The sequence below is a fragment of the Schistocerca cancellata genome, chromosome 8 (genome assembly GCF_023864275.1).
Source record: "Schistocerca cancellata isolate TAMUIC-IGC-003103 chromosome 8, iqSchCanc2.1, whole genome shotgun sequence".
NCBI lineage: Eukaryota > Metazoa > Arthropoda > Insecta > Orthoptera > Acrididae > Schistocerca > Schistocerca cancellata.
This window is the reverse complement of record NC_064633.1, coordinates 346,773,473-346,798,770: the sequence shown is the minus strand read 5'-3', so window position 1 is coordinate 346,798,770 and position 25,298 is coordinate 346,773,473. Positions and strand designations below refer to the sequence as shown.

At 42.6% G+C, this 25,298-nt stretch overlaps 1 protein-coding gene across 1 annotated transcript in view; it reads left to right on the top strand.

The window, feature by feature from the left end:
* The first annotated feature begins 6,865 nt into the window (after positions 1-6,865).
* LOC126095565 (carboxylesterase 4A-like) overlaps positions 6,866-25,298 on the top strand; it is an 85,687-nt gene continuing 67,254 nt past the window's right edge. Inside the window, exon 1 of the mRNA XM_049910343.1 lies at positions 6,866-7,015. Within this exon, the coding sequence (XP_049766300.1) occupies positions 6,866-7,015 (150 nt within the window). The remainder of the gene's footprint in view (positions 7,016-25,298) is intronic.

Below are 25,298 nucleotides of genomic sequence, written 5' to 3'. Positions count from 1 at the left end.
GTAACCGATTTGTAACAGTTCGTTGTCTGCCCCCGGTAGCTGAGTGGTCAGTGCGACATAATGTCGATCTTAAGACCCCTGATTCGATTCCAGGCTGGGTCGGAGATTTTCTTCGCTCAGGGACTGGGTGTTGTGTTGTCCTAATCATCATCATTTCATCCCCATCGACGCGCAAATCGCCGAAGTGGCGTCAAATCGAAAGACTTGCACCCCGCGAACGGTCTAACCGACGGCAGGCCCTACTCACACAACAGTTCGTTGTATCACTGAGGTGCCAACTGCTGCTTATATTGCTGCTACACATGCAGTATGATGCGCCAGAGCATATGCCGAACACTATGGTCTTCCCTCTCAGCAGTGACACGTGGCTGTCCACTGCCCGGTCTTTTTGCGACCGTACTTTCCCACGACCACCGCTGCCAGCATTCATGTACTACGGTTACATTCCTGCCAAATCTTTCTAAAATATCGCAGAAAGAACATGCAACTTCTTGTAGCCGTATGATACGACCTAGCTCAAACTGAGCGTGGTTTTGATAATAGCGTCTTTGTCGTCTTAAAGGCATTGTCGACTAACATCAACTCATCACCTCTAATCTGAAAGTTAACTACCGTTCACGACCGATGAAGTGCAAACCTGATATGCAGAGACACAGTGATGCTACTGGTGCTGTTCTTATGTGACGGGTGCGAAATTTGACTAGGTATCATCTTTCAGTTCTAGAAACACGCCTACCAAATTTCGTTTGTCACACTATTCATTCTCGTTGAGGCGATTTTTTTCCGTCAGTGTAAAGTGTTAAAAGCATGAGACTGAAACGTAAAATCTGGAGTGCAACCCTTCTTAAAATTCCTCAAGTCTAAAAAAATACTGTTCTGTTGAATGAGCCAAGGTGGAGATCTGCTCCATTATTGGCGTAAAATTTAAAACCAGCCACAGCCAGTCATAAAAGGCAAGCCCTCACACGGGTCCCATAGAGCCTCATTACTTCTTGTCCATTATAAAAAAGCCTTTCCGCTTGGAGCGGATGTTGATTTATAGTCCTAACCCACAGTGAAGGGACGGCACCTGATACGGAGCGGCGACTAACCAGATTCAACACAGAGGCTCGATATGGAGCTGGTTCTAAAAGTTCCATTGGCCAACCGAAGTCTTTCAGGTGCACCACGTGCAACATCTTTAAAGAAAACCCTGCAGATTGGTACACCGTGCAATCATAATAAAGCCGAGATCGCACGAAGACTATGTTAAATTAAAGCAGACCTTTTCGATACGCTCCCACTAACACATTTTAAAATATTGATTGCTTTGAGGGACTTCTTTTCTGGTTCCTAAAGTGTAACGAACATGAAAGTTTATAGTCAAATGTAAGGTTCATAAACGTCATGTGTCTTTAAAATGAAGGACAGTATCTCTCACCCTCAATTCAGAAAATTTTTAAACAGAACGTGAACGGTTAAAAAGAACGCAAAGAGACTGTTCGCCTGAGAATTTAAAACCCCCCTTCTCCGCCAATTCCTCTAGCTGTCGAAATCAGATGCAAATGACGGACTGTTGTTGCAAGGCTAGAGGAGGAACAAAAGACAGAGATCCTCAAGAAACAAAGAACACTGTACAGGGCGTTCAACAGTTCCCCGAGGGACGCCATTCTCCTGTTCAGAGCGGTCAGAGTGGACGTCATTGACTCGATGTCTGAAATAGCATGATGGGAGGAAGGACCGTACAAAGATGGAAAGACATCCTCGAAACTTCCATTCGTGGACCTGCACTAGGATAATGTGCTTCCAAGTCGTATCGTAGGCCATCTCGATGTCAAAAAATCAGCGTAGAAAAGCCTGTTGTATAGCCGCCTCCAGGAAGGCCAGGTTATCAAAGAAGGAGTTATAATGTCACTCTGAAAGCATATAAGGAACTGTCTGGATTTTACTATCCAGGCAAGGTGGCGGTTGGCCATCCAGTCCAAGGTCTTTCCTGCGCATCTGGTGAAAGCAACACTGCGATATCTACTCCTTCCCAGGTTTTAAAAGTAAACTTAAAATTGGATCTCGCCACGAGTTTGGAAGACTGATTGTGAAGGAGAGAGGTGAGTAGAGGTAGGCATTGTTAAAGAAAAAATTATCACCCCTCCTTTAACTCTCTCTACACTAAGTCCGTAGTTTCTGTGGAGAATGTAGCCACGTAGCTCAAGGGAGTCAAAGAATTTACAATGTGTCTCCTGAAGACGGATGTACATTGGTCGACCCTGATCTAATAGACGTAGTTCCTTGTCATGTATTCTGAACCCATTCAAGTTCCACTGAAGATCCATGGTCTTACAAGAATATGATTAAAGCTAATGATGAGTGATAGAGTATACAGCGTAGAAATTTAGAGCACAAACGTCTAATAAAAGGTCAACAGTCGTTGGATTGTTTCTACTCAACGTATTTGCATTTGGTGCAATTTTATGTGCACTGCTCTTGTCACTGACCTAGTAGATTTGTCATATTAATCTAACATCGAAGGGGAACTTTTGTTATTACAGTGATATAAACTAAAGAAATGAATCCCAATTAGCGCAAGTGTTTCATGAGTTAACACTGTGGGAAGAACTGTTGTATAATGTGGGAATTTATGAACGGGGGCGTTCAATAATAATGCAACAAAGGCTCTGAGCACTATGGGACTCAACATCTGAGGTCATCAGTCCCCTAGAACTTAGAACTACTTAAACCTAACTAACCTAAGGACATCACACACATCCATGCCCGAGGCAGGATTCCAACCTGCGACCGTAGCATCACGCGGGTCCGGACTGAAGTGCCTAGAACCGCACGGCCACGGCGGCCGGCAATAATGCAACACATTTTTTTTTTTTATGAAAGCAGGTTGGTTTTATTTAGGATTCCAATACACCATATTATTCCCTACTCTTTTGGCTACAGACACCTACTTTTCAACATAATCTGCGCTCAATGCGACTTCACCTTACTGGGAAGGCCTGTATGCCCGCATGGGACGACTTTACTGTAAGACGTCGGAGTCTGCTTCTTGCTACATCAGTAATCTTCCCATCATCCAGCACTGTTTCCGATGAGTGCGTCATTCATTGGGCCAACAGATGGATGTCGGAAGGTGGGTGATTGGGGCTGTAGGGTAAATGAGGAAGAACTGTCCAGTGAAGTTTTCTGACCTCTTCGGCATGCGCAGACTTATGTCAGGCCTTGGGTTACATGGACAAGGAGAAGTTGGTTTGCATTTTTGTGGCTGCCAACACGCTGATGTTTCTTCAGTTTCGTGAGGGTAGTACAGTACAATCCAGAGTTGACCGTTGCACCACGAGAGAGGGCAACAAACAGAATAACCCCTTCAGAGTCCCAAAAGACGGTCGCCATTATTTTACCGACTGAGGGTGCGGCTTTGAACTTTTTTCTTCGAGGTAAGGTGGTGCGGCGCCACTCCATGGATTGCCGTTTTGTTTCCAGTTCGAAGTAATGAACCCATATTCCATCGCCCACGACGATGTACGACAAAAATACCCACGATCGGCCTCGTAACGAACAACCAGTCCCGCGCAGATGGGTCTTCGCTGAACTTGATCTTTTGTTAGGCGGCTAGGACCCCAGTGGGCACACACTTTTGAGTATCCACACTGGTGGACGAGTGTGTCAGCACTACCATCAGACGTCCAGTTCTGCAACGAGGTGGTTGATAGTGATCACCTCGTCGATCACCTCAAATGAGACTGTCCAGGAGTTCCAGCATTGCACGGGTCACAGCTCTGTGTGGCCGGAAGGCAAGCAGGAGATCAGACAGGTTTGCCCGACCTTGTTGCTATGACGACAAACGACTAGCCCAATGACTCAACGTGCTTTTGTTCACTGCCAGCTCTCCTTAGACATTCTGCAAGAGCCTATGAATATCTGCGTTGCTTTGGTTTTCCGCCAAAAGAAACTCAATGACGGTTCTCTGCTTTGAACGCACCTCCATTGCTGAAGCCATTGTGGTGGCTATGTATAGCGCCGCCACATATCGGAACTTCATGAAATTATAGAGGCTGAAGCAGGAATACTCCACGATGTCCCACAACAAATTCCACATTTTTTCAACCAGCTGGCGGAGAAAAAATTTGTGTTGCATTACTTTTTGAATGCACTTCGTAAAAATTTACGTACACCATATAAAACAGATTCAAAGCTGATTTGGACAAAAATGCTATACACACATACACATTATCTGGTTTCATAAAACATTGTCCTTAATAACATAAATGTACAAACTGAACACCAGATCAGACAAATTGCGACATGAAGCAACCGGTACCACACTGAGACAATAAATGAAAAGACTGATACCCCTTGCACCTAAAGCAAAATGGTCCATTGCCTTTCAAGCAGTGAATCGGAACTTCTCCTTGATTTTTGGGAATAAACAATACAGCTCACGACCTGTAGTGAAATGAAAACCAAACAAGAGCTAATACCATGTAAGGTGCGTTAGTGGTAAAGCGAGTAGGACAATACCACCACAGGTCACATGGTGTATGGTCACTCCCGCCCAGAACTCACTGAGCCGTGCATGGCTTGGGTTCATCCCATTTATTGTTTGTTATCTTCTACTACGTTAATGCCGCCTCGTTTTCTTATTCCAATTACTGGCGTTACTAACTTCCTGCCTTACTTGCCCGTGAGCGAGTATCGATACGTGCACAGTCGAACCATCTCTGGTGCGTCCAATAGTATTTCCCGGTCGTCGTGTGTCTGGCAGTCAGTTGGAGACGGACCAGTAGTGCAGTCAGGATGGAGCTCCAGTGAGGTTGGCACAGCCAGGACTACCATTGGTTGATCATTCGGTCGGTCGTCTCATCGACGACATGTATTTGGGTCGGTTCCTTCCTGTGCATAGATGTCAGTTGTGTTCCCTCTGCATGTTTGGGTCCAAGCCAGTGTCTCTGGGAGGTCGTCCATCCGAAGGAAGTCAGTGAGTTGGAGATCGGACCTGGGGTCATTGAGTTGGAACACAGCATAAATGCAGTTCGAGACGGACCAGCAGTGCAGTTGGGGACAGAGCCCCAGTGAGGTTGGCACAGCCAAAACCAGCGAGGACGACTGTGGGTTGGTCGACCAGTCAGTCGTCTCATAGACGACGTGCATTTGGGTCGATTCTTTCCTGTGCAGAGACGTCGGTTGTGTTATTTCTAGGCGCTACAGTTTGGAACCGCGCGACCGCTACGGTCGCAGGTTCGAATCCTGCCTCGGGCATGGATGTGTGTGATGTCCTTAGGTTAGTTAGGTTTAAGTAGTTCTAAGTTCTAGGGGACTGATGACCTCAGCAGTTAAGTCCCATAGTGCTCAGAGCCATTTGAACCATTTGCTATTTCTGCATGGTTGGGTCAGAGCCAGTGTCTCCAGAACGTCGTCCGTCCAAAGGAAGAATGTCAGTTTGAGACGGACCAGCAGAGCAGTCGAGGACAGAGCCTCAGAGAGGTCGGCACAGCCAGTACCAGCGGGGACGACTGTGGGTTGGTCATCCGGTCGGTCGTCTCATGGACGACGTACATTTGGGTCGGTTCCTTCCTGTGCAGAGATGTCGGTTGTGTTCCCTCTGCATGGTTGGGTCGGAGCCAGTGTCTCCGGGACGTCGACTGTCCGAAGGATGAAAGTCAGATGGAGACGCACCTGCATTGCAGTTGCGGCGGAGCAGCAGTCGCGGATGGACCAGCAGTCCAGTCGGTCAGTTGGCGTGGAGCAGCAAGCAAGCCCCTGTTGCGCGGAGTCGGGCTGGAGCGGCTGGCGGCATGAACGTGGGGTTGGAGTGTGAGGTGCTGCTTGCGAGTGCTTCGAAGTTCGTCCCCCACCGATCTTGGACAGTCCTCACTTAACTTGATATCAAGCCTCAACTGTTTACGTTTCTTCGCTTGATCCTGGTTGTCGCTTTCGTGTTGTTGGTCGTTGTGGGCACCAATATTCTGTGTGGTTGTATTGAAATCTTGTGGTCGTTTTAGTGGTTGCGTCGAGCGGAACTGATTTGGTTGGATGGTCGGTCGGCTGTCTGGCGGTTGGGTTGCCTTCCGATTAAGAGATTGTTGGTCAGGCTGCCTGTCTCGCCTAAACCGGCGTTAGCGTTACAATTCCAGGCCGACCTTTGCAACTTCTGAGCGCCGTTCTGTGTCTGTTACATAGTAGCTTCCCTGTTTGGGTTTTAGTTACTTGGTTGATGTGTGGCTTTCAGTCGAGTTTTATATATTCTGAATTAATGTTCTTGTCTTGCCTTTAAGACAAGAGATTGTTTTTCTTATAGAGGCCTTCAGCCGAATTTTTATATCAAATCTTTTAAGGCCTTAAGCCGTTAAATTATTGTGTTGATGTGTGGCCTGGCCCGAGTTGTAATATCTCTTAAATTAATGTTCTTGTCTTGCCCTTAAGGCATACGGTTGTGATGTTTTTGTATGGGGCCTTCAGCCGAATTTGCTTCAATTGTTTTAAGATTAGTCCTTCTGCCGTTGGATTGAAACACTTCTTATTGCTTAATATGCGGCCTCCATCCGAGTTCCATTAAAATTATAAAATTAAAGTGCTAAGGCCTTCAGACTGTTTAGATTGAAGGTTTAAAAAATATTTTTGTGTGACACCTCCAGAAGAACCTTCTATGTCAATTTCTTACTTAGGCCTTGCGTCTTGGATTTTGAGGGTGGCCTTCAGCCGATCTAAGGTTAATCAGAGGAGATCCATTACAACTTTAAGTGTTTTGCATTCTTGTGTGATATTGTGTGTGGACAAATAAAGTTTGTATGTTGAGTGCAACTGACAGGAACCTATTTTGGCCCCTATCCACAACCTGACCCACTTTGGCCTGCTAGCCCAGGCATTTCACTCCCGCTTCCTTATGGACGTTTTGCAGGCGCAGGACGTGTACGTGACGGTGCAGCAGGGCAGGCTGCGAGGCGCCGTGGAGACGAGCGCGCTGGGCCTGCCCTACGCCAGCTTCAGGGGCGTGCCCTATGCGCAGCCACCCGTCGGGGAACTACGCTTCCAGGTAAATGCTGCCAGTTCTTATCTACAGTTATGTAGACGCTTCCTGGATCATGTATTTGTACTCATACATCCAGAGCGCATAGACACATCTTCACAGAAACACGCTGCTGTTGCTGCAGCCTTCACTCTGGAAACTGGTTTGATGTGAACCTCAGTGCCAGCCTGTCCTCAGCAAACTCTCACATCTCTGCACAAGTACTGCAGCATACATTCACTTGAGCTTGCTCACTATAGTCGAACGTCGGCTTCGCTCTTGCTACGGTCGCAGGTTCGAATCCTGCCTCGGGTATGGATGTGTGTGATGTCCTTAGGTTAGTTAGGTTTAAGTAGTTCTACGTGTAGGGGACTGATGACCTCAGATGTTAAGTCCCATAGTGCTTAGAGCCATTTCAACCATTTTCGGCTTCGCTACAAAGTTTTTACCAGCCACACCCCCTTCCGTTAAATAATCCCTATTTCCTTGATGCCTGACGATCTATCCTGTCAAACTGTATCTTCTTTTACTCAGTCCGCCTGCTTAGCTGGGTGGTAACGTGCCCGCCTCCCATGCAAGCGGGCCCGGGTTATATTCCCGGCTGGGTTGGAAATTTTCTCTGTTCGAGGACTGGGTGTTGTGTTGTCCTCATCATCATTTCATCCTCATCACCGGCTCACAAGTCGCCCAATGTGGCATCAACTGAAATAAGACTTGCACTTGGCGGCCGAACTTTCCCGATCGGGCTTCCTCGCCAACGATGCCATACGCTCATTTCATTTCTTTTACTCAAGTTGTACCATACAGACATTTCTCCCTGTCACAATTCAGTTCCCGTTCCTTGGTTATCAAATCTGCATATTTAATCTTTATCATTCTTCATTAACGCCACAATTCAACAGTTTCTATAGTCTTCTTGTACTGATTGTTATCCATGTTTCACTTCCATGTAACGCTACTATCCAGACTAATATTTACAGAAGAACCTTAAATTTATACTCAATGTTGACATGTATCTCTTTTGCTGAAACTCTTTTGTTGCCATTGCATTTCACATGATTATTCGCAATTAACCTCTAGGTTTCAGAAGACGGCTGTACAATACTACGATACTTACAGAAGAATGACGCATATCAGTGGATAGACCATCTCCCCAAGTTTTAATTTGTGGCATAGTTACACTAGGGGGCTTCCGTGTCGGGACATGCAGACAAATCATCTGCTCTACATTGTCGCATGTAATTACTTATCACTTGCAGATATGCAAACAAGCGAACAGATTTCCAAAGCAGGGTGCAGTAACTGTGACTTAATGAAATGCTCGCTCTTGCACGTACGTCCTTACTGACATTTGCTTCACTACAGACAGTGCACAGAGCACATGTAAGATTAGTTAAAAACTGTGTCCACTGATATCTGTCTGTTTTATGTACGTTTAGTAGTTTACTTGCAGTCATCTCCTGAAGTACTGCAGGTACGGGGTGGTTATAATTAAAGCGCAACTACTCGCGGACGTCCAGCGTGGACTGTAATTACCGTATGACAGCAAAACTTGGTAGATATGCCAATGCATTAATGCGCAAGCGATGCTGGAAAAAATTAGTTCCAGTTTCGACCACCAGAAGCAAATCTGGGGCTGTACATAGTTTGTATGACTGTAGGACATCCACACTGTCATTGCAGTGCTGCATTGAGAGAGTATCGCCGACGGAAAGGTCTGAGGAGAGGCCCGTGTCATTCATTGGTTTAAAGAAGATGATAATGAAATTCGAAAACATGGGTGAGCCTGGTGTGGCACCTGTTGGAAGAGGAAGGCGTCCTTCGCCGGTGGAGGTTGCTGTCGCTGTAACCGACCATGCAGCAAACGCCCCGGGTAGAGCTGGCGATCGCGCAGTGCCACGACAATTGTCCATCCCGTGGTCAACAGTACGGAATGTTTTGCGGTCTGTGTTACACTGGTACCCGTACAAAATCCAGACGGTGGAGCAACTGAAACCTTATGATCTACACCAACATTCTAAATTTGCTCTTCGGCTTCTGGCACGGATCGAAGTTGATGACTTGTAGCCGGGCAATATTCTATGAAGTGACGAGGCACATTTTACACTATAAAATGCGTTGAATACACAGAACTTCCGAATTTGGGCTTTTGTGCCACTCGGCGTATGTGACTTTGTTGTGTGAATTCACAAACACCTTTATTCTAGGTCCGTTCTTCTTTGACGAGAATATACCAGAGGGTCTGACAGGGTACTGTGACGTCTACGCGTTTTCGATACCTCCTGAACAGCGTGTGATTCCTACTTTGGAAGAGCACGACTGTGTGGAAACCATTGTTTTCATGCAAGATGGGCCAACACCTCATGCCGTTAACCCACTGAAAGATCGGCTTAATGCAAACTTCCACGACTTCCAGAGATTTTTCAGTGGCATCGCCTGCAAGATCACCTTGTCTGAATCCACGTAACTTTTTCTTGTGACTTGGCAAGACAGCCAAGTCACTATGCGAGGATGCCGAAAAGCACGCGTTAAGCTCACGCAGACTGGCGTGAGGTCTGGAACAGTAAAGTAGTTGAGTCTAGTAAGGAAAGAACGTAGTTGCTGAAATACTTAACTTTAATCCATAATTGGTGTACATCGCTCTTGATGATACATAAGTGCAATCTCAATATTAACTGTTAATGGCGCCTTGCTAGGTCGTAGCAAATGACGTAGCTGAAGGCTATGCTAACTATCGTCTCGGCAAATGAGAGCGTATTTGTCAGTGTAGCTTCGCTAGCAAAGTCGGCTGTACAACTGGGGCGAGTGCTAGGAAGTGTCTCTAGACCTGCCGTGTGGCGGCGCTCGGTCTGCAATCACTGATAGTGGCGACACGCGGGTCCGTCGTATACTAGCGGACCGCGGCCGATTTAAAGGCTACCACCTAGCAAGTGTGCAGCTCTACTGTATGATTAAATGATGATGGCGTCCTCTCGGGTAGAATATTCCGGAGGTAAAATAGTCCCCCATTCGGATCTCCGGGCGGGGGCTACTCAGGAGGACATCGTTATCAGGAGAAAGAAAACTGGCGTTCTACGGATCGGAGCGTGGAATGTCAGATCCCTTAATCAGGCAGGTAGGTTAGAAAATTTAAAAAGGGAAATGGATAGGTTAAAGTTAGATATAGTGGGAATTAGTGAAGTTCGGTGGCAGAAGGAACAAGACTTTTGGTCAGGTGATTACAGGGTTATAAATACAAAATCAAATAGGGGTAATGCAGGAGTAGGTTTAATAATGAATAAGAAAATAGGAGTGCGGGTTAGCTACTACAAACAGCATAGTGAACGCATTATTGTGGCCAAGATAGACACAAAGCCCATGCCTACTACAGTAGTACAAGTTTATATGCCAACTACCTCTGCAGATGATGATGAAATAGATGAAATATATGACGAGATAAAAGAAATTATTCAGGTAGTGAAGGGAGACGAAAATTTAATAGTTATGGGTGACTGGAATTCGTCAGTAGGAAAAGGGAGAGAAGGAAACATAGTAGGTGAATATGGATTGGGGGGAAGGAATGAAAGAGGAAGCCACCTTGTAGAATTTTGCACAGAGCATAACTTAATCATAGCCAACACTTGGTTCAAGAATCATAAAAGAAGGTTGTATACCTGGAAGAATCCTGGAGATACTAAAAGGTATCAGATAGATTATATAATGGTAAGACAGAGATTTAGGAACCAGGTTTTAAATTGTAAGACATTTCCTGGGGCAGATGTGGATTCTGACCACAATCTATTGGTTATGAACTGCAGATTGAAACTGAAGAAACTGCAAAAAGGTGGGAATTTATGGAGATGGGACCTGGATAAACTGAAAGAACCAGAGGTTGTAGAGAGTTTCAGGGAGAGCATAAGGGAACAATTGACAGGAATGGGGGAAAGTAATACAGTAGAAGAAGAATGGGTAGCTCTGAGGGATGAAGTAGTGAAGGCAGCAGAGGATCAAGTAGGTAAAAAGACGAGGGCTAATAGAAATGCTTGGGTAACAGAAGAAATATTGAATTTAATTGATGAAAGGAGAAAATATAAAAATGCAGTAAATGAAGCAGGTAAAAAGGAATACAAACGTCTCAAAAATGATATCGACAGGAAGTGCAAAATGGCTAAGCAGGGATGGCTAGAGGACAAATGTAAGGATGTAGAGGCTTGTCTCACTAGGAGTAAGATAGATACTGCCTACAGGAAAATTAAAGAGACCTTTGGAGAAAAGAGAACCACTTGTATGAATATCAAGAGCTCAGATGGAAACACAGTTCTAAGCAAAGAAGTGAAGGCAGAAAGGTGGAAGGAGTATATAGAGGGTTTATACAAGGGCGATGTACTTGAGGACAATATTATGGAAATGGAAGAGGATGTAGATGAAGACGAAATGGGAGATAAGATACTGCGTGAAGAGTTTGACAGAGCACTGAAAGACCTGAGTCGAAACAAGGCCCCGGGAGTAGACAACATTCCATTTGAACTACTGATGGCCTCGGGAGAGCCAGTCATGACAAAACTCTACCATCTGGTGAGCACGATGTATGAGACAGGCGAAATACCCTCAGACTTCAAGAAGAATATAATAATTCCAATCCCAAAGAAAGCAGGTGTTGACATATGTGAAAATTACCGAACAATCAGTTTAATAAGCCACAGCTGCAAAATACTAACACGAATTCTTTACAGACGAATGGAAAAACTGGTAGAAGCCGACCTCGGGGAAGATCAGTTTGGATTCCGTAGAAATGTTGGAACACGTGAGGCAATACTGACCTTACGACTTATCTTAGAAGAAAGATTAAGAAAAGGCAAACCTACGTTTCTAGCATTTGTAGACTTAGAGAAAGCTTTTGACAATGTTAACTGGAATACTCTCTTTCAAATTCTGAAGGTGGCAGGGGTAAAATACAGGGAGCGAAAGGCTATTTACAGTTTGTACAGAAACCAGATGGCAGTTATAAGAGTCGAGGGGCATGAAAGGGAAGCAGTGGTTGGGAAAGGAGTAAGACAGGGTTGTAGCCTCTCCCCGATGTTATTCAATCTGTATATTGAGCAAGCAGTGAAGGAAACAAAAGAAAAATTCGGAGTAGGTATTAAAATTCATGGAGAAGAAGTAAAAACTTTGAGGTTCGCCGATGACATTGTAATTCTGTCAGAGACAGCAAAGGACTTGGAAGAGCAGTTGAACGGAATGGACAGTGTCTTGAAAGGAGGATATAAGATGAACATCAACAAAAGTAAAACGAGGATAATGGAATGTAGTCAAATTAAGTCGGGTGATGCTGAGGGAATTAGATTAGGAAATGAGACACTTAAAGTAGTAAAGGAGTTTTGCTATTTAGGGAGTAAAATAACCGATGATGGTCGAAGTAGAGAGGATATAAAATGTTGACTGGCAATGGCAAGGAAAGCGTTTCTCAAGAAGAGGAATTTGTTAACATCGAGTATAGATTTAAGTGTCAAGAAGTCGTTTCTGAAAGTATTTGTATGGAGTGTAGCCATGTATGGAAGTGAAACATGGACGATAACTAGTTTGGACAAGAAGAGAATAGAAGCTTTCGAAATGTGGTGCTACAGAAGAATGCTGAAGATAAGGTGGGTAGATCACGTAACTAATGAGGAGGTATTGAATAGGATTGGGGAGAAGAGAAGTTTGTGGCACAACTTGACTAGAAGAAGGGATCGGTTGGTAGGACATGTTTTGAGGCATCAAGGGCTCACAAATTTAGCATTGGAGGGCAGTGTGGAGGGTAAAAATCGTAGAGGGAGACCAAGAGATGAATACACTAAGCAGATTCAGAAGGATGTAGCTTGCAGTAGATACTGGGAGATGAAGAAGCTTGCACAGGATAGAGTAGCATGGAGAGCTGCATCAAACCAGTCTCAGGACTGAAGACCACAACAACAACAACCTAGCAAGTGTGGTGTCTGGCGGTGACACCACATTCCTCCCCCGCAAATCGGCGAACGGTTGTGTTATAAGGCTTCCGCCCGCCGTGGGGAGGACCCCATGTTGACGTATGCGACGAGGTGGGGAGCCTAACAACAGGCGAGGCTGTGCCACCCGCACCCGGCCATTCGGTCCGAGGGGAGCTAGGAAACGCCTGAAAACCTAGTCCAGGGTGCACGCCAACATGCGGTGTATGCGCCCGTAGATAGTCAGGAGGGGCCGAAGGGTCGACCTCCATCGAGTCGGAGCACCCGAATGGCGAAGACGACAGAGGGTCCGGAGCGGGCAAGAGTTCCATGGCGGAGGACAACTGGTCATGGGAAGCGATCGGCGACGCGTGACCCAGGGAGGCGCCCGGCGGTTGCAGCGACGCGTCCACTGCGGGCGTCGCCGGCGGGAGAACAGGCGGCGGCGGCGGCGGCGCGTCACCATGGGGCAAAATGGAAGGCAGCGTCGGTAACACCTGTGGATGAGGCGAGCCAGTAGATGGGTCCCCAGGGCGCTGACCGCACGGCACCGTCGCTGAAAGCAGACGGGGAGCGGCAGATCCCGTGCGACGACAGAGGCGCAGCTGATTGAGATGCCGACGCACCTCACCAGAGGCCCCCAAAATCAGATACATAGCGCGGCCGAGGCAGCGAAGAATGCGCCCTGCGAGCCAACGCCGTGAACCGCGATAGTTGCGATAATAGACAACGTCGCCTGGGGCAAAAGCCGGTGGCTGCCGCTGCACAGGAACCTGATGCGGCGGATGTAGCAAAGACATCAAGGTGCGATGAGGGCGACCATGAAGCAACTCAGCCGGCGAGCGACCATCTCGGGGCTGAGAGCGATACGAGGACAAAAAGAGCAATAACGCGTCCTTCCGAGAATGCGACTCTTTCAACTTCAACATCTGTGACTTGAAAGTCCGGACCAATCGTTCAGCAGCACCGTTTGACTGAGGCGAAAACGGCGCGGATGTCAGATGTTGAATACCATTGGCCTTGCAGAATGACTGAAATTCTGCGGTCACGAATTGTGGGCCATTGTCGGAAACAATAGTCTGTGAAAGACCTTCAAAGCAAAAGATAGCAGATAACGCTTGGATGGTGGCAGAAGACGTCGTGGAAGACATCTGGACAACAAAAGGAAAATTACTGAATGAATCGACCAGAACCAACCATCGAGCATTCCAGAATGGACCAGCAAAATCGATGTGTGAGCGTTGCCAAGGGGAAGTGGCTTTCGGCCATGCAAACAATTTCCGTGGTGGTGCGGATTGTCGTTCGGCACACGCCATGCAAGAAGAGCACATATTCGTAATCGCAGCATCGATTCCGAACCAAGTACAGTGCTGACGAGCAAGGTGTTTCGTTCGCACTATACCCCAATGTCCTTGGTGGAGAAGCTGTAAGACTGAGGACTGTAACGAACGTGAGACCACGACCCTGGACTGATCATTATCAGAACGCAACAGCAAAACACCACGTCGTACAAAAAGTCTCTCCTTGTGAGCAAAAAATCGGCGAACCAACGGATCCTCGATCCGTGACTTTGACAAGGGCCATTGCGTAGCAACAAAACGCAAAACGGTAGCAAGGACAGGGTCAGCAGCTGTGGCTGTAGCTACACGACGAAAATCAATCGGAAACAATTCGACCACGTCATCGGTTTCCGAATCAATGAACATGCGAGCAAGTTCGGAGGAATCGAATTTTTGTGAGGTAAGTGATTTGTGAAGCGTATAGGTTAATGTTAGTCAGGGCCATTCTTTTGTAGGGATTTTTGAAACACAAATCACTTACCTCACAAAAATCTTGGGTACTCAAACTATTGCAATACAGCGAGCGCCACTACTGCCAGCTAAATAAAAGGTTCAAACTACTGAAGGCACTAACTACTGACAGGCATAGTTGGCAAATGAAAGGTTTTGATACAGAACAAACAATGTATTTACCTTAATAGTGTTGAAAAATCATAATATACATAGCAGTTCATGACATCCAGTCTTACAAATTTCAGAACTCAGCCATTTCTCTCCCCACATCCACCACTGCTGGCGGCTCACCTCCAACTGCGCAACGCTACACGCTGTTCACATCCAGCTGCCCAACACTACAATGGCAGACAACAATGCAAACTAGCCACAGACTGCACACAGTACAGCCAGTCATTTTTCATACAGAGCGCTATGTGGCGTTACCAATATAAGAACCTAAACAGCTTACTTACATAGCCCCCATGCTCCCCACAAAAAATTTTACAAATTGTTTTGGGCACTGGCCAATACAGATTTGAAAAAATTTTTCATAATTACTGTAAGAAAGATATCAAAAGCACACACTTATTAATACAATGTTGGTCAAAAGCTAAAATTTTCTCACAGTCCATAAAGACAGTCCTGATCATTCATCACAGTGAAACTGCCGTTTCTTTTCTCAAAGTCTGAACAGTAAAAGACAATGCACACGGAAGTAGTAGATTTCCATGCAGTCTTGAAGAAGTAGTGTTGTCCTACCGACGGAAAGACAGTGCTGACTCTTGACATGCTGACAGGTAATGGGCCACAACAGAGCAAACCCACAGCAGAGTCATTCGACGTTTTGAAGAATATTGGTAGGTAGGTCATCACAGAGCAGACCCACTGTAGTCCTGGTAGAGATTACGGTATTGGTGGGCCACCAGAGGTGCAGACCCACTGCAGTCCTTGTAGAAATAATGGCACTGGTGGGTCAGCAAAGGTGTAGACCCACTGTAGTCCTTGTAGAAATAATGGTATTGGTGGGTCATCAAAGATGCAGACCCACTGTAGTCCTTGTAGAGATGGCCAGCAGCCATCTGTTGTGACTGTGCGGGTGCACAATCACCATTGAAGAGTCCATAACCACCACTTGTGCACTCGCAAACTTTTTGGAGTTGTCCTTAGAACCAGCAATGCTGTTATCCAGTGCCTTGCTGAATTATTAACACACGTGCAAACACTAACAGTCCCTACTTCTCACATATTGTCCATATACTATGACCAACAGAAATGTGTGCAGTGAAAAATGGAACTTACAAGTTAATAATATGATGAACTGGTGTCAATTACAATTTTATAACATAAGAATACAATTACAAAGGTACAAAATACATCATTAAAGAACATAACAATACAGATAACATTTGTAGTACAGGCTTTACAAAAGAATCGAAATAACATATACATCACTGTTACAGGAATTATGACATAAGTTCATACATAAAAGATCAGAATAACTTTTGAAACATCAGCTTCACACATGAGCATTAAAACAGAACAGAATTAATAATGTCTAACATCTTTATAAAGTAAATAACATATTATTAATGCAAATTATATTTGAGGATAACAGTATTCCTCATCATAGTTCATGTAGCTGAGTATTAGAAAAATTCTACAACATAAGTCTTATCAGATAAACATATAAAGACAGGAAGAACATAAATAAACAAGGGTACACAAACACATAGTGGGATAACACAAAAGGAAAGGACAGGGTTTGTTTTCAGTGCAACATTTGGTACTGCAGTTCAACCCAAAACTTCATTCCATAGATCTTTCGTCTTATTTCAACCTTTGCTTCCACCAAAAAATCCTATCCAAGCATGCTTTCTGTATTTATTTCACATATTTCTTACCTAATTATTTATTTCCAAGAAAATCCTACCTAAACACGTTGTCCCTAAACCCTACTTTTTTTGTTCATATCCTCTTTCAAAATACTTTTTTGGCCAAATCATTTTCTTATAGCTTCTCAATGCATTTCTTCCAATTCATCACAACTCGTTCACTTATATAGCCTACCCCATCATAAGCTAACTTAAATCTACTGAGCTCAGATGCTAAACTAAGGGACGAGGCAATGCAGCAGCATAAAACAATTAATACAAACAGCAATGAAAAAAATGGAAATTGTCAAAGCAAGCTGCAATAAATCTAAATTACAAAGCAATGCAACATTACAACTAATAAGAGCCAATGTGCAGCAACAAGAAAAATAAATCAGTAGTAAAACTAGCTTAACAGAGTAATACAAAGTGAAATTTAGTAGCACTATGCCTGGCACACAGCAGCAGCAAATGTAATAACTTATATCTAAACATGACAAAGCTCAAGCAAAAAAAATATTACACTAAAGATGGCCATGTCTAATACCTATGTCACATCTTAATACTAGAGTGATGCATCACAATTTATTCTACAAAAGAAATTACCAAGTACTTGAAAAGAAAATTCTGTATGCAATTCCTGTGAAGGGAAATGTCTTTTTGTGCTCCTTCGTTTTTTTAAAGTACATCATAAAGTTAGTCTTTACTTGGTCTGTAGGCATAAAATATTTATATTAGTACATCTATAAAATTTTATTTTAACCATTGCTGCAGTGCAGCTTGAAACTAGATATTAAACAAATGAGCAAATATATATAGCCTATATAGAGCAATGCATGAAACGTCATTCACTGGGCAAATGTCGTCTCCAAAGGCAAAAGAATCTCTCAACTAGAAAGACAATAAATGTAAAATGTTTCTCATCATTTCATTAGGCATTTCAGTAAATATCATAAATTAAGAGCTCCACAGTGTAATCATATGTTTTCAAGTTTGAGTGTGTCGTATTTGCGATGCTTTCTACAAAGGAATGTCAATAGCGAGGATAATGGCCTCCCTTTTTTTTTCTACCTGTGCCTCTGAAAAGGCACACACTAATGGCTTTTTCTCCAGGCATCTGACACAGTTGGGTGCCCATGACGCATTACGTGCAGGTGGTCACTTAACTTTCTTACGGAAATATTTACGACAGTAGTTTCCGCTACAGTGACAGTCTCATATAAAAATATTTCACAGGTCAAGAATTTTCGTTACAAATCTGTAGAAACAAAATCCTATTGGTATAACAGTGTCCAAAAATTTTCGTCGGCATTGTAATACATGCACGCATTTACATACATTTCATAACTCTTAAAGTACGATTCTTGGTTTCCAACATCCTTTTTCACAAACCAGAGTCCCTAACCACTACTCATTATTCCTTACCTTATTCGTCGACACTTCTTCAATATTTCATCATAACAGATACGTAGCATAATCAAATAACTCATATAGCATCAGCCTATTAATCATAAACATACCTCAGCAGCATAATACACATCGTCGTCGTAATAATAACATCATAACACCTCAGTCAAATCTCAAAAACGTCGTAGCTTTCTGCAATAATTTCAAAACCTAAAGAAAATTCTCTGCTCATTTCAGTAGTGTCATCTACCTCAAACGTACTTTAAAAATCGCGATCCCATACCAAATACATCATTCAAAGCTCTTATAGTATCACAATGGTTCCGAAAAAATATGAAGAGTTCACACAGTACAGACAAAATACAATTTCTTAAGTGTGAAGTCACCCAACTGTGTAACTGCGTAAACATCTGTCACTGACGTAGTAAAAAAAAGTTTATCTCTCAGTTAAATGATCAGATAGCTGTGTAATTTATGTGTTAGAGGAATATGGTACCGATGTGTAAAGTTGTATAAGCAAATACCATATTAGATAGGGCTCCTTGTGCTTGCCAAACACATGGTACACAAAGTAGGCGTGTACCAAAAAATGGTTCAAATGGCTCTGAGCACTATGGGACTCAACATCTTAGGTCATAAGTCCCCTGGAACTTAGAACTACTTAAACCTAACCAACCTAAGGACATCACACACAACCAGGCCCGAGGCAGGATTCGAACCTGCGACCGTAGCAGTCCCGCGGTTCCGGACTGCAGCGCCAGAACCGCTAGACCACTGCGGCCGGCAGGCGTGTACCCCCCTGAGGATTAATGTAATTATACCCTCAGGTGTTACAGATTACAGCAATGGAATGAAATGTATCATGGAAAACCTTTGTATCATTGCTCTTCAAATATCTTTAAAAATAAATGTTTTAAGTACAAAATTAATCACTCAAATACGTGTACTGTAGCGCTAAACTGTGTGTCATGTTGTAAGATAATCTCTGTGGAAGTCTCGTAGTTATCGTCCTCCGAAAGCTAAGTTCTACAGAAGTCAATGTACTTACCTCATGATAAACAAAAGTGAAATGCTTTGCGTATAGATATCTTAGTTATTACACTTATTGTTGTGATGAAGATAGTACTGTGCTGTAACGTATTGTTGTGCTATGGAAAAGGCTGTCTCCTTGTAGCTATACCACAAAAGTTACTACTAAAACATGTTTTACTTTACAGAAGAATTCAGAAAAACTGTGCAGATATAAAACAGATACACCGCAAAAGCAACATTGTAAATTGTCACTCATTAGTAACGTCGTGATATAATTGTGTAGCTGTCACATAAACTAACCACTGTGTCATCTGGTATCTCTCAGAAAGTACTTTAAATCCAGAATGTATTTTCAAGTAAACCAAAATGTTGCATTAAAATCTCATTAGCAGTACCAGTATATGTTCTAAGAATGTGAGCCTTATAGTCGTTACGTAATCGTGCAACTAACAAGCAAGAATGTACACACACAATAACACTGTGTCGTCTGTTCACAATAACAATGCATTCGTAATTTCTGTTTAAATAAGTTCTCTTGGTTCTTGACTGGATATTTAACTTCAAACATTGTTGCATGGTAACAGTTTCTAAGTCTGACAGTGCATACTAGAAATGTGAAGTGAAAAGTTTTATGGCAAAGACAAAGTTAAAAAGCAGATTATCTTTCAATAAACGGTTTTACATATGAAATGTGGTGCAATCCTTTACTCTTCCTACTATGCAGAGCTCCAGCTTCAACGGAATTATTATGTGGTATATGGTACATCGGTAAAGAACGCTCAAATTTTTCTCAAGGTTAGCGTCTATGTTATTTTTCTCTGCGACAGCCGGCGCACGTGGCTGCCTGCGGTGCGAGTCATTGTCTGCTATCTCTTTGTTGGCATGCGTCGTTATTGGGATCAGGAAACCTAACTTCTACAAATTCACCTTGCCGAGAGGGCCCTGCCCTGTTTGAACCCCGCCAGTTCTGATGAAATTCAGGTCTGTCGTTATGATTATATCGTCTGTCATCATGTCGGTAGTTCCTGTAGTTTCTTTCTTGTCAGTCACATGGTGGAGAATTTCTCCCTGAATCGTAACTGCGCGCTGGACCGTTGCGTCTGAAGTTATTCTGTCTCCCGTGATAATAATTGTTTTTGTTCCCATATTGTCTGTTTCTCTGATTGTCTCTGTGATAGTCACTACCGCAGAGAGGCGACCTTTCCCTGTAAATATTACTACTCTGCCAACGGTTGTCATACGGGTGGTGTCTGTTTTGGTCACGATTTGTGTTGTGAGAATAGCCTTGTCATGTCCAGTTATTATTTCTTTCATCGCGGAATTGCGACGGATGTGACCTGTAATGGTTGTGTTCCTGTTTTCGCGTCCCGCGATTGTCAGTGTCAATTTCCAATTCTTGTAAGAGTCCCTGAAAAGCTTCCTGCCAAAATAATATGTCGTAAATGTTCAGGCAATTTGATTAAGCAAATGCGGATGAGTTCTGAAGGGCTGTATGGGTTTGACAGGTACTGATTCTTGTGCAACATGTCTTCAAAATATTTCACAAGACTGGAAAATTCAGATTGTTCGAAATGTTTCATCAATATGATGCTATGTTTTACTCGGTCTTGTGTGGCTTGAGACCAATATGTTGAGAGGAAGGCATGGTAAAATTCTCCTTCACTGTGGCAATCGTGAATGACCGATCGCATTCTTACAGCTGGTTCATTCTCTAAGTAGCCACACATAAATTCTAATCTGTGCTCTAATGACCAGTTGGGAGGAAAACAATGAGAGAATTGATGAAGCCATGCTTGTGGATGAATGTCGTTGTCAGAATTCTTAAATGTTTTGAATTTACGTGTAGTAATGAACAGCTTATAGTCAAAATCATCATGTCGGCAAGTCGAACGTCGGTCATTGTTACGTCGTTTCGGCGGTTCCATCTCAAAATTCGGTGTACCTTGCCAATTTCTTTCATAATTTCCAAAGTGTCCTGTGTTATTATTTTGTGGTTGCTCCGTATTTCTGTCCCTGTTCCCGTACTGGAGCGCGAGTGTCCTCTGAAATATGTAATTCTTGTATTACTTGTGCCAACTGATCTTGTACTTCCCGGATTTCTCTTTTGTACAGTGTATTGATTTGATTTTGATTTTGTTTGAATTTTCTAATTTGTGCATACTCTTCAGTTTCAGTAAAGGCTACAGGTCTTGTGTCATTCAGATCATCATCTACCTTTGTAGATAAATTATTTAGCTGATCCGAAAGTTCAACTACTTTCTCTGATAATGAACTAATTTCCTCCATGTGTCTTTCTGAACCAATTTTCAGAGTATCTACTGTGTCCTTTAAGTTTTCTTGAGTTTTTGCAAGTTGTGTAACCGAATCGGTAGATGCAACTGAGTCAATTTTAGCTTGCAAGGTCTCATGATTTTCATGAACAATAGTTTGCAGTTAATTTATGGCTGCTTCGTGATTCTGTAAAGCATTTTCATGCGGCGTAAAAATAGGTTGGAAATGCTCACAAGTTTGTGTTTTTACGTCATTACAGACTTTTTGACATTTCGATTCAATGTTATGTAACTCAGTAGTTAAATCTTCACGTGTTTGTTGACGTGTGGTGTGAAGATTTTGTTCCATTGCGTCTAACTGTTGTTGTGTTTGTCACTGGTGTTGTTCCATTGTGCCTAACTTTTGAAGATTTTGTTCCATTGTGTCTAATTTTTGAAGATTTTATGCGACCTCTGCCTGATCTGAAGGTCTGTATACAGGAAAAGGTTTCTCTGATTCCGCCGGAACTGCTGCAAGCAGCTGTTGATCACTTCGTTTTACGGATACAGCATCGCGTCGTCGTCTCCAGTGCTCATACTGAACAAACTGTGTAAGCATCGGTTAATAATAAAATTGATGTTATGCCTTTCTCACTCATTTGACCTATTCTGCCCACGACCCGTTCCTAATCCATTATATATGGAAACATTTCTATACATCTTTCTTGCATTAACAGGCCAGATTTGCACCTAGTGGCCAAATTTGAAGCAATTCTTTTCCACCGTAAACTGATTCTACATTAACGCATTAGATTCGCTGTCGTACCATAACTACAGCCCATACTGGACCTCTGTCAGTAGCTATCATTACAACCATCCGGTACTTAAGAATAACCTGTACATCCTCTTTACTTCGGTAATGGTCAGCTATTTTCACAGAGGTGTAATAAGGGTTATTCTCATGGTGTCACAAACTCGAATCGCCATGTTAGCTGACCCACACATTAGCTTCTGATGGAAGCGTTTCGATAAAAAAAATGCCAACTTGCATCATTTGCGGATGTACTAGACATTCTCATTATAGCCTGAAGTCTAAAGGAATCACATTTCATTCGGAAGTGGACTCGTCCAGACGATGTTGTCTTTTATCTACATGAAGTCTGTTTGCAGTATTTACTTTTACAGTAGTGCTTTTATTTCTACTATTTGACTTTAGATTTCCTATCTATCAAAGTCGGAAAAGCTTTCTGGGAGAACGCTATGAGAAGGAAAGATTGGAAACCAAGCAAACATAGGTTCTCAGCATTTTCGAGAAGAGATCATAGACCCAACATCAGTTTTGCCAGTCCGAATTTTGAGAAGGTTACAAAAACAGCCAAAAACAAAGTTACATTAATGAGGCGAAATGCGTCGTATTGCTTTATCAAATATGCATTTCAGACCGTAAAAAATTCTGAAAATTGCTTCCAGGCACTCTATTATTCATGAAAGCACTGTAATATTTTCTGTTTAAAACAACTGTTACGCAAATACGGAAATTAAGAACAAGATGCAATCGTAAAAAGTAGTCTGATAATGTTTTGGGGCATCTAACATGGTGGCAGAGGCTTCATAGCAATGTACAGCGTAAATCTTTAGCAACATCTCTACGTATAATACAAATAGCCCCGTGGGTATTTAAATCGACTAATCTTCATCATCTTCGTTTTAGTTTTGTTGATGTTCATCTTATAACCACTTTTCAAGCCACTATCAATTACACTCAACTAATCTTCCAAGTCATTTGCCGTCTGTGTCATAATTACAAATCATGGGCAGCCTTAGAGTTTTTATTTTTTATCACTACGTCAGGATCCATGTTTAGATGAGCGAGAGAAGCATAAAGAAGCTACAATAAGATAAGAACCATCTGTCCGACAACACCTCAGTTGTATGTCACAACTATCAGAGGCACAAGGAGGTAGTAGGAGATTGTACATACATTAAGAATAGCTGTGTAAAATTGCAAACCTAAATTTCAGTACAGGCGTGAGAGCACAGCAGTGGGCCCCACCGCATCCATCCTAACAACGTTATACTCTGATTAACGACGCTGTGTGTTTTTCCATCTCTAAATTAAGCGAAAATCAGTCCTGTTCCGTTTGTATATAATTTACAATTTTGTAGTTTATGACAGATAATGTAGAATAATTTCTCAACAATTTTAAATTCCTTTCATCAATTTAGGACTGTTGATGTTCATAAAAAATAGTAATTATAGAAATTGTGTACAAGATTTTCTACAACGCTTCTTGAAATTCAGGTACTATTTCATGCCATGATGCACATTTAAAGGAAACCAAATTTTTACCATGTATGTACGACATGATTGCGAAGATACTACACCTATTAAATACCGCATACTAAGTATTTTAACCAGAAAAATTCTATTGCATGTTGTATTTTAAGTTTTAGCATATTTTTAATAATTAAAAATTGTACTTCTCCGTAAATCAGTTGAATAGCAATAAAGTTTAGGTCTGTTAGACAGGCAGGGACAACTGCAGATTACATAAAAAAGTATTTAACTGCTTTATACAGATCTGTGTATATAAATTCTGAAAAACAATAGTTGTGAGAAATTGAGGGTGAAGATTTTAGTCACATTACATTCTGTCTCACAACATTCCTGTCGGATAATATTCATCCTGCTTCATTTCTGAGTTTTCAAGCTTTTTCTTGACTCCCTCTTAGCAGTTTTTCGTGCTTTGGTAAACGTACATTAATTATATTTATCTCCAAATATTTCAGCAAAAATAACTATTAATTTTACTGTTTGCACCATTACGTTACTCTTTTATACAAATGAATTTGTAATGGCTTAAAATCAATATAAAACTGCAGTTGATTCATAATTAAGCGTAAAAACAGTGGAGAGGGTATTCTAATATAATTTCGTAATTGATTACCGAAGCTTCTTTTTTGATAATGGAAATTGCGTAGTGTAGAAAATGTAACTGTATAGATTTTCTGGAAGTAACAAAAAGATATTAGCAAGAGTTTGTGTCGACTAGAAACAGCATCACAATTAAAATTAAAATTTCAACCATCAGATAGACTGGCTATGTGAGAGTTTCCTCCTTGAGGAACTGGTTCAATAATTCCTCTCACTAGTATGGACTGGTCTGTTTGTAAATTGGTTACACCTGAATTTCCTTTTATCGGATTTCTTGATGTGTGACACTGTTAATATTTATTGCACACTAATGAATATCTACACGAACAAAAATCTGTACCACTTAGGCAACAAACTTTCAGTAGGATGTAAAACAAAACACTTCACCAGACGCAAAATAAACAGGAGCAAAGATGATCATTTACAATTCTTGGAAACCAGCAGTATTACCAACATATGCAATATATCCCAAACAGAATCGGTGAAAACAAAAATGTTGCGTTTGCTTTGTGAAGTAATGATGATTTTCTGTAACTGAAATATGGGGAGCGAGGCAGCGTAGATGAGTATAGCTCTAAAATTTAGTACATAACGTCATTTTTTCATTCTAGACCCAATAAAATATATATCAACGTAATCAGTAGATACTAAAGAAGTTAATGAATTTATAAAACATATAAGTTTCTCTCATCATTTAAAATGTACAGTGTCCTTCAAGCGCCTTGTTCTTCGTCAAGCAGCGCTACAGCATTGCCCCAGCGCCTGCCAGCAGCCTTTCGGCTAAGGCTTGGACAACAGGTAGCCGGCTGCAAAAACTGGGAGTAAACTTGCCGTGGCAGTTGACAGTTAAGCTGGAGAGCTTGATTAAAAGACCGAAAAAAGGCTAAGGAAAAGGTACACAAACCACAGTACGTAATTAATGCAAGAGAACTGACACGCCGCTGTGGAACATTGGAAACAGTGGGCACCTCAGGTGCGATTCTGACAGCTCTGATTAGAGAAACTAAATGCCAGTTAACAAGCAATTATCTTCACATGAAATATGTAACAGCCCAAAGGCAGTATTTGGATTTTCCTCCATTTTCAGCAGGTGTCTCAC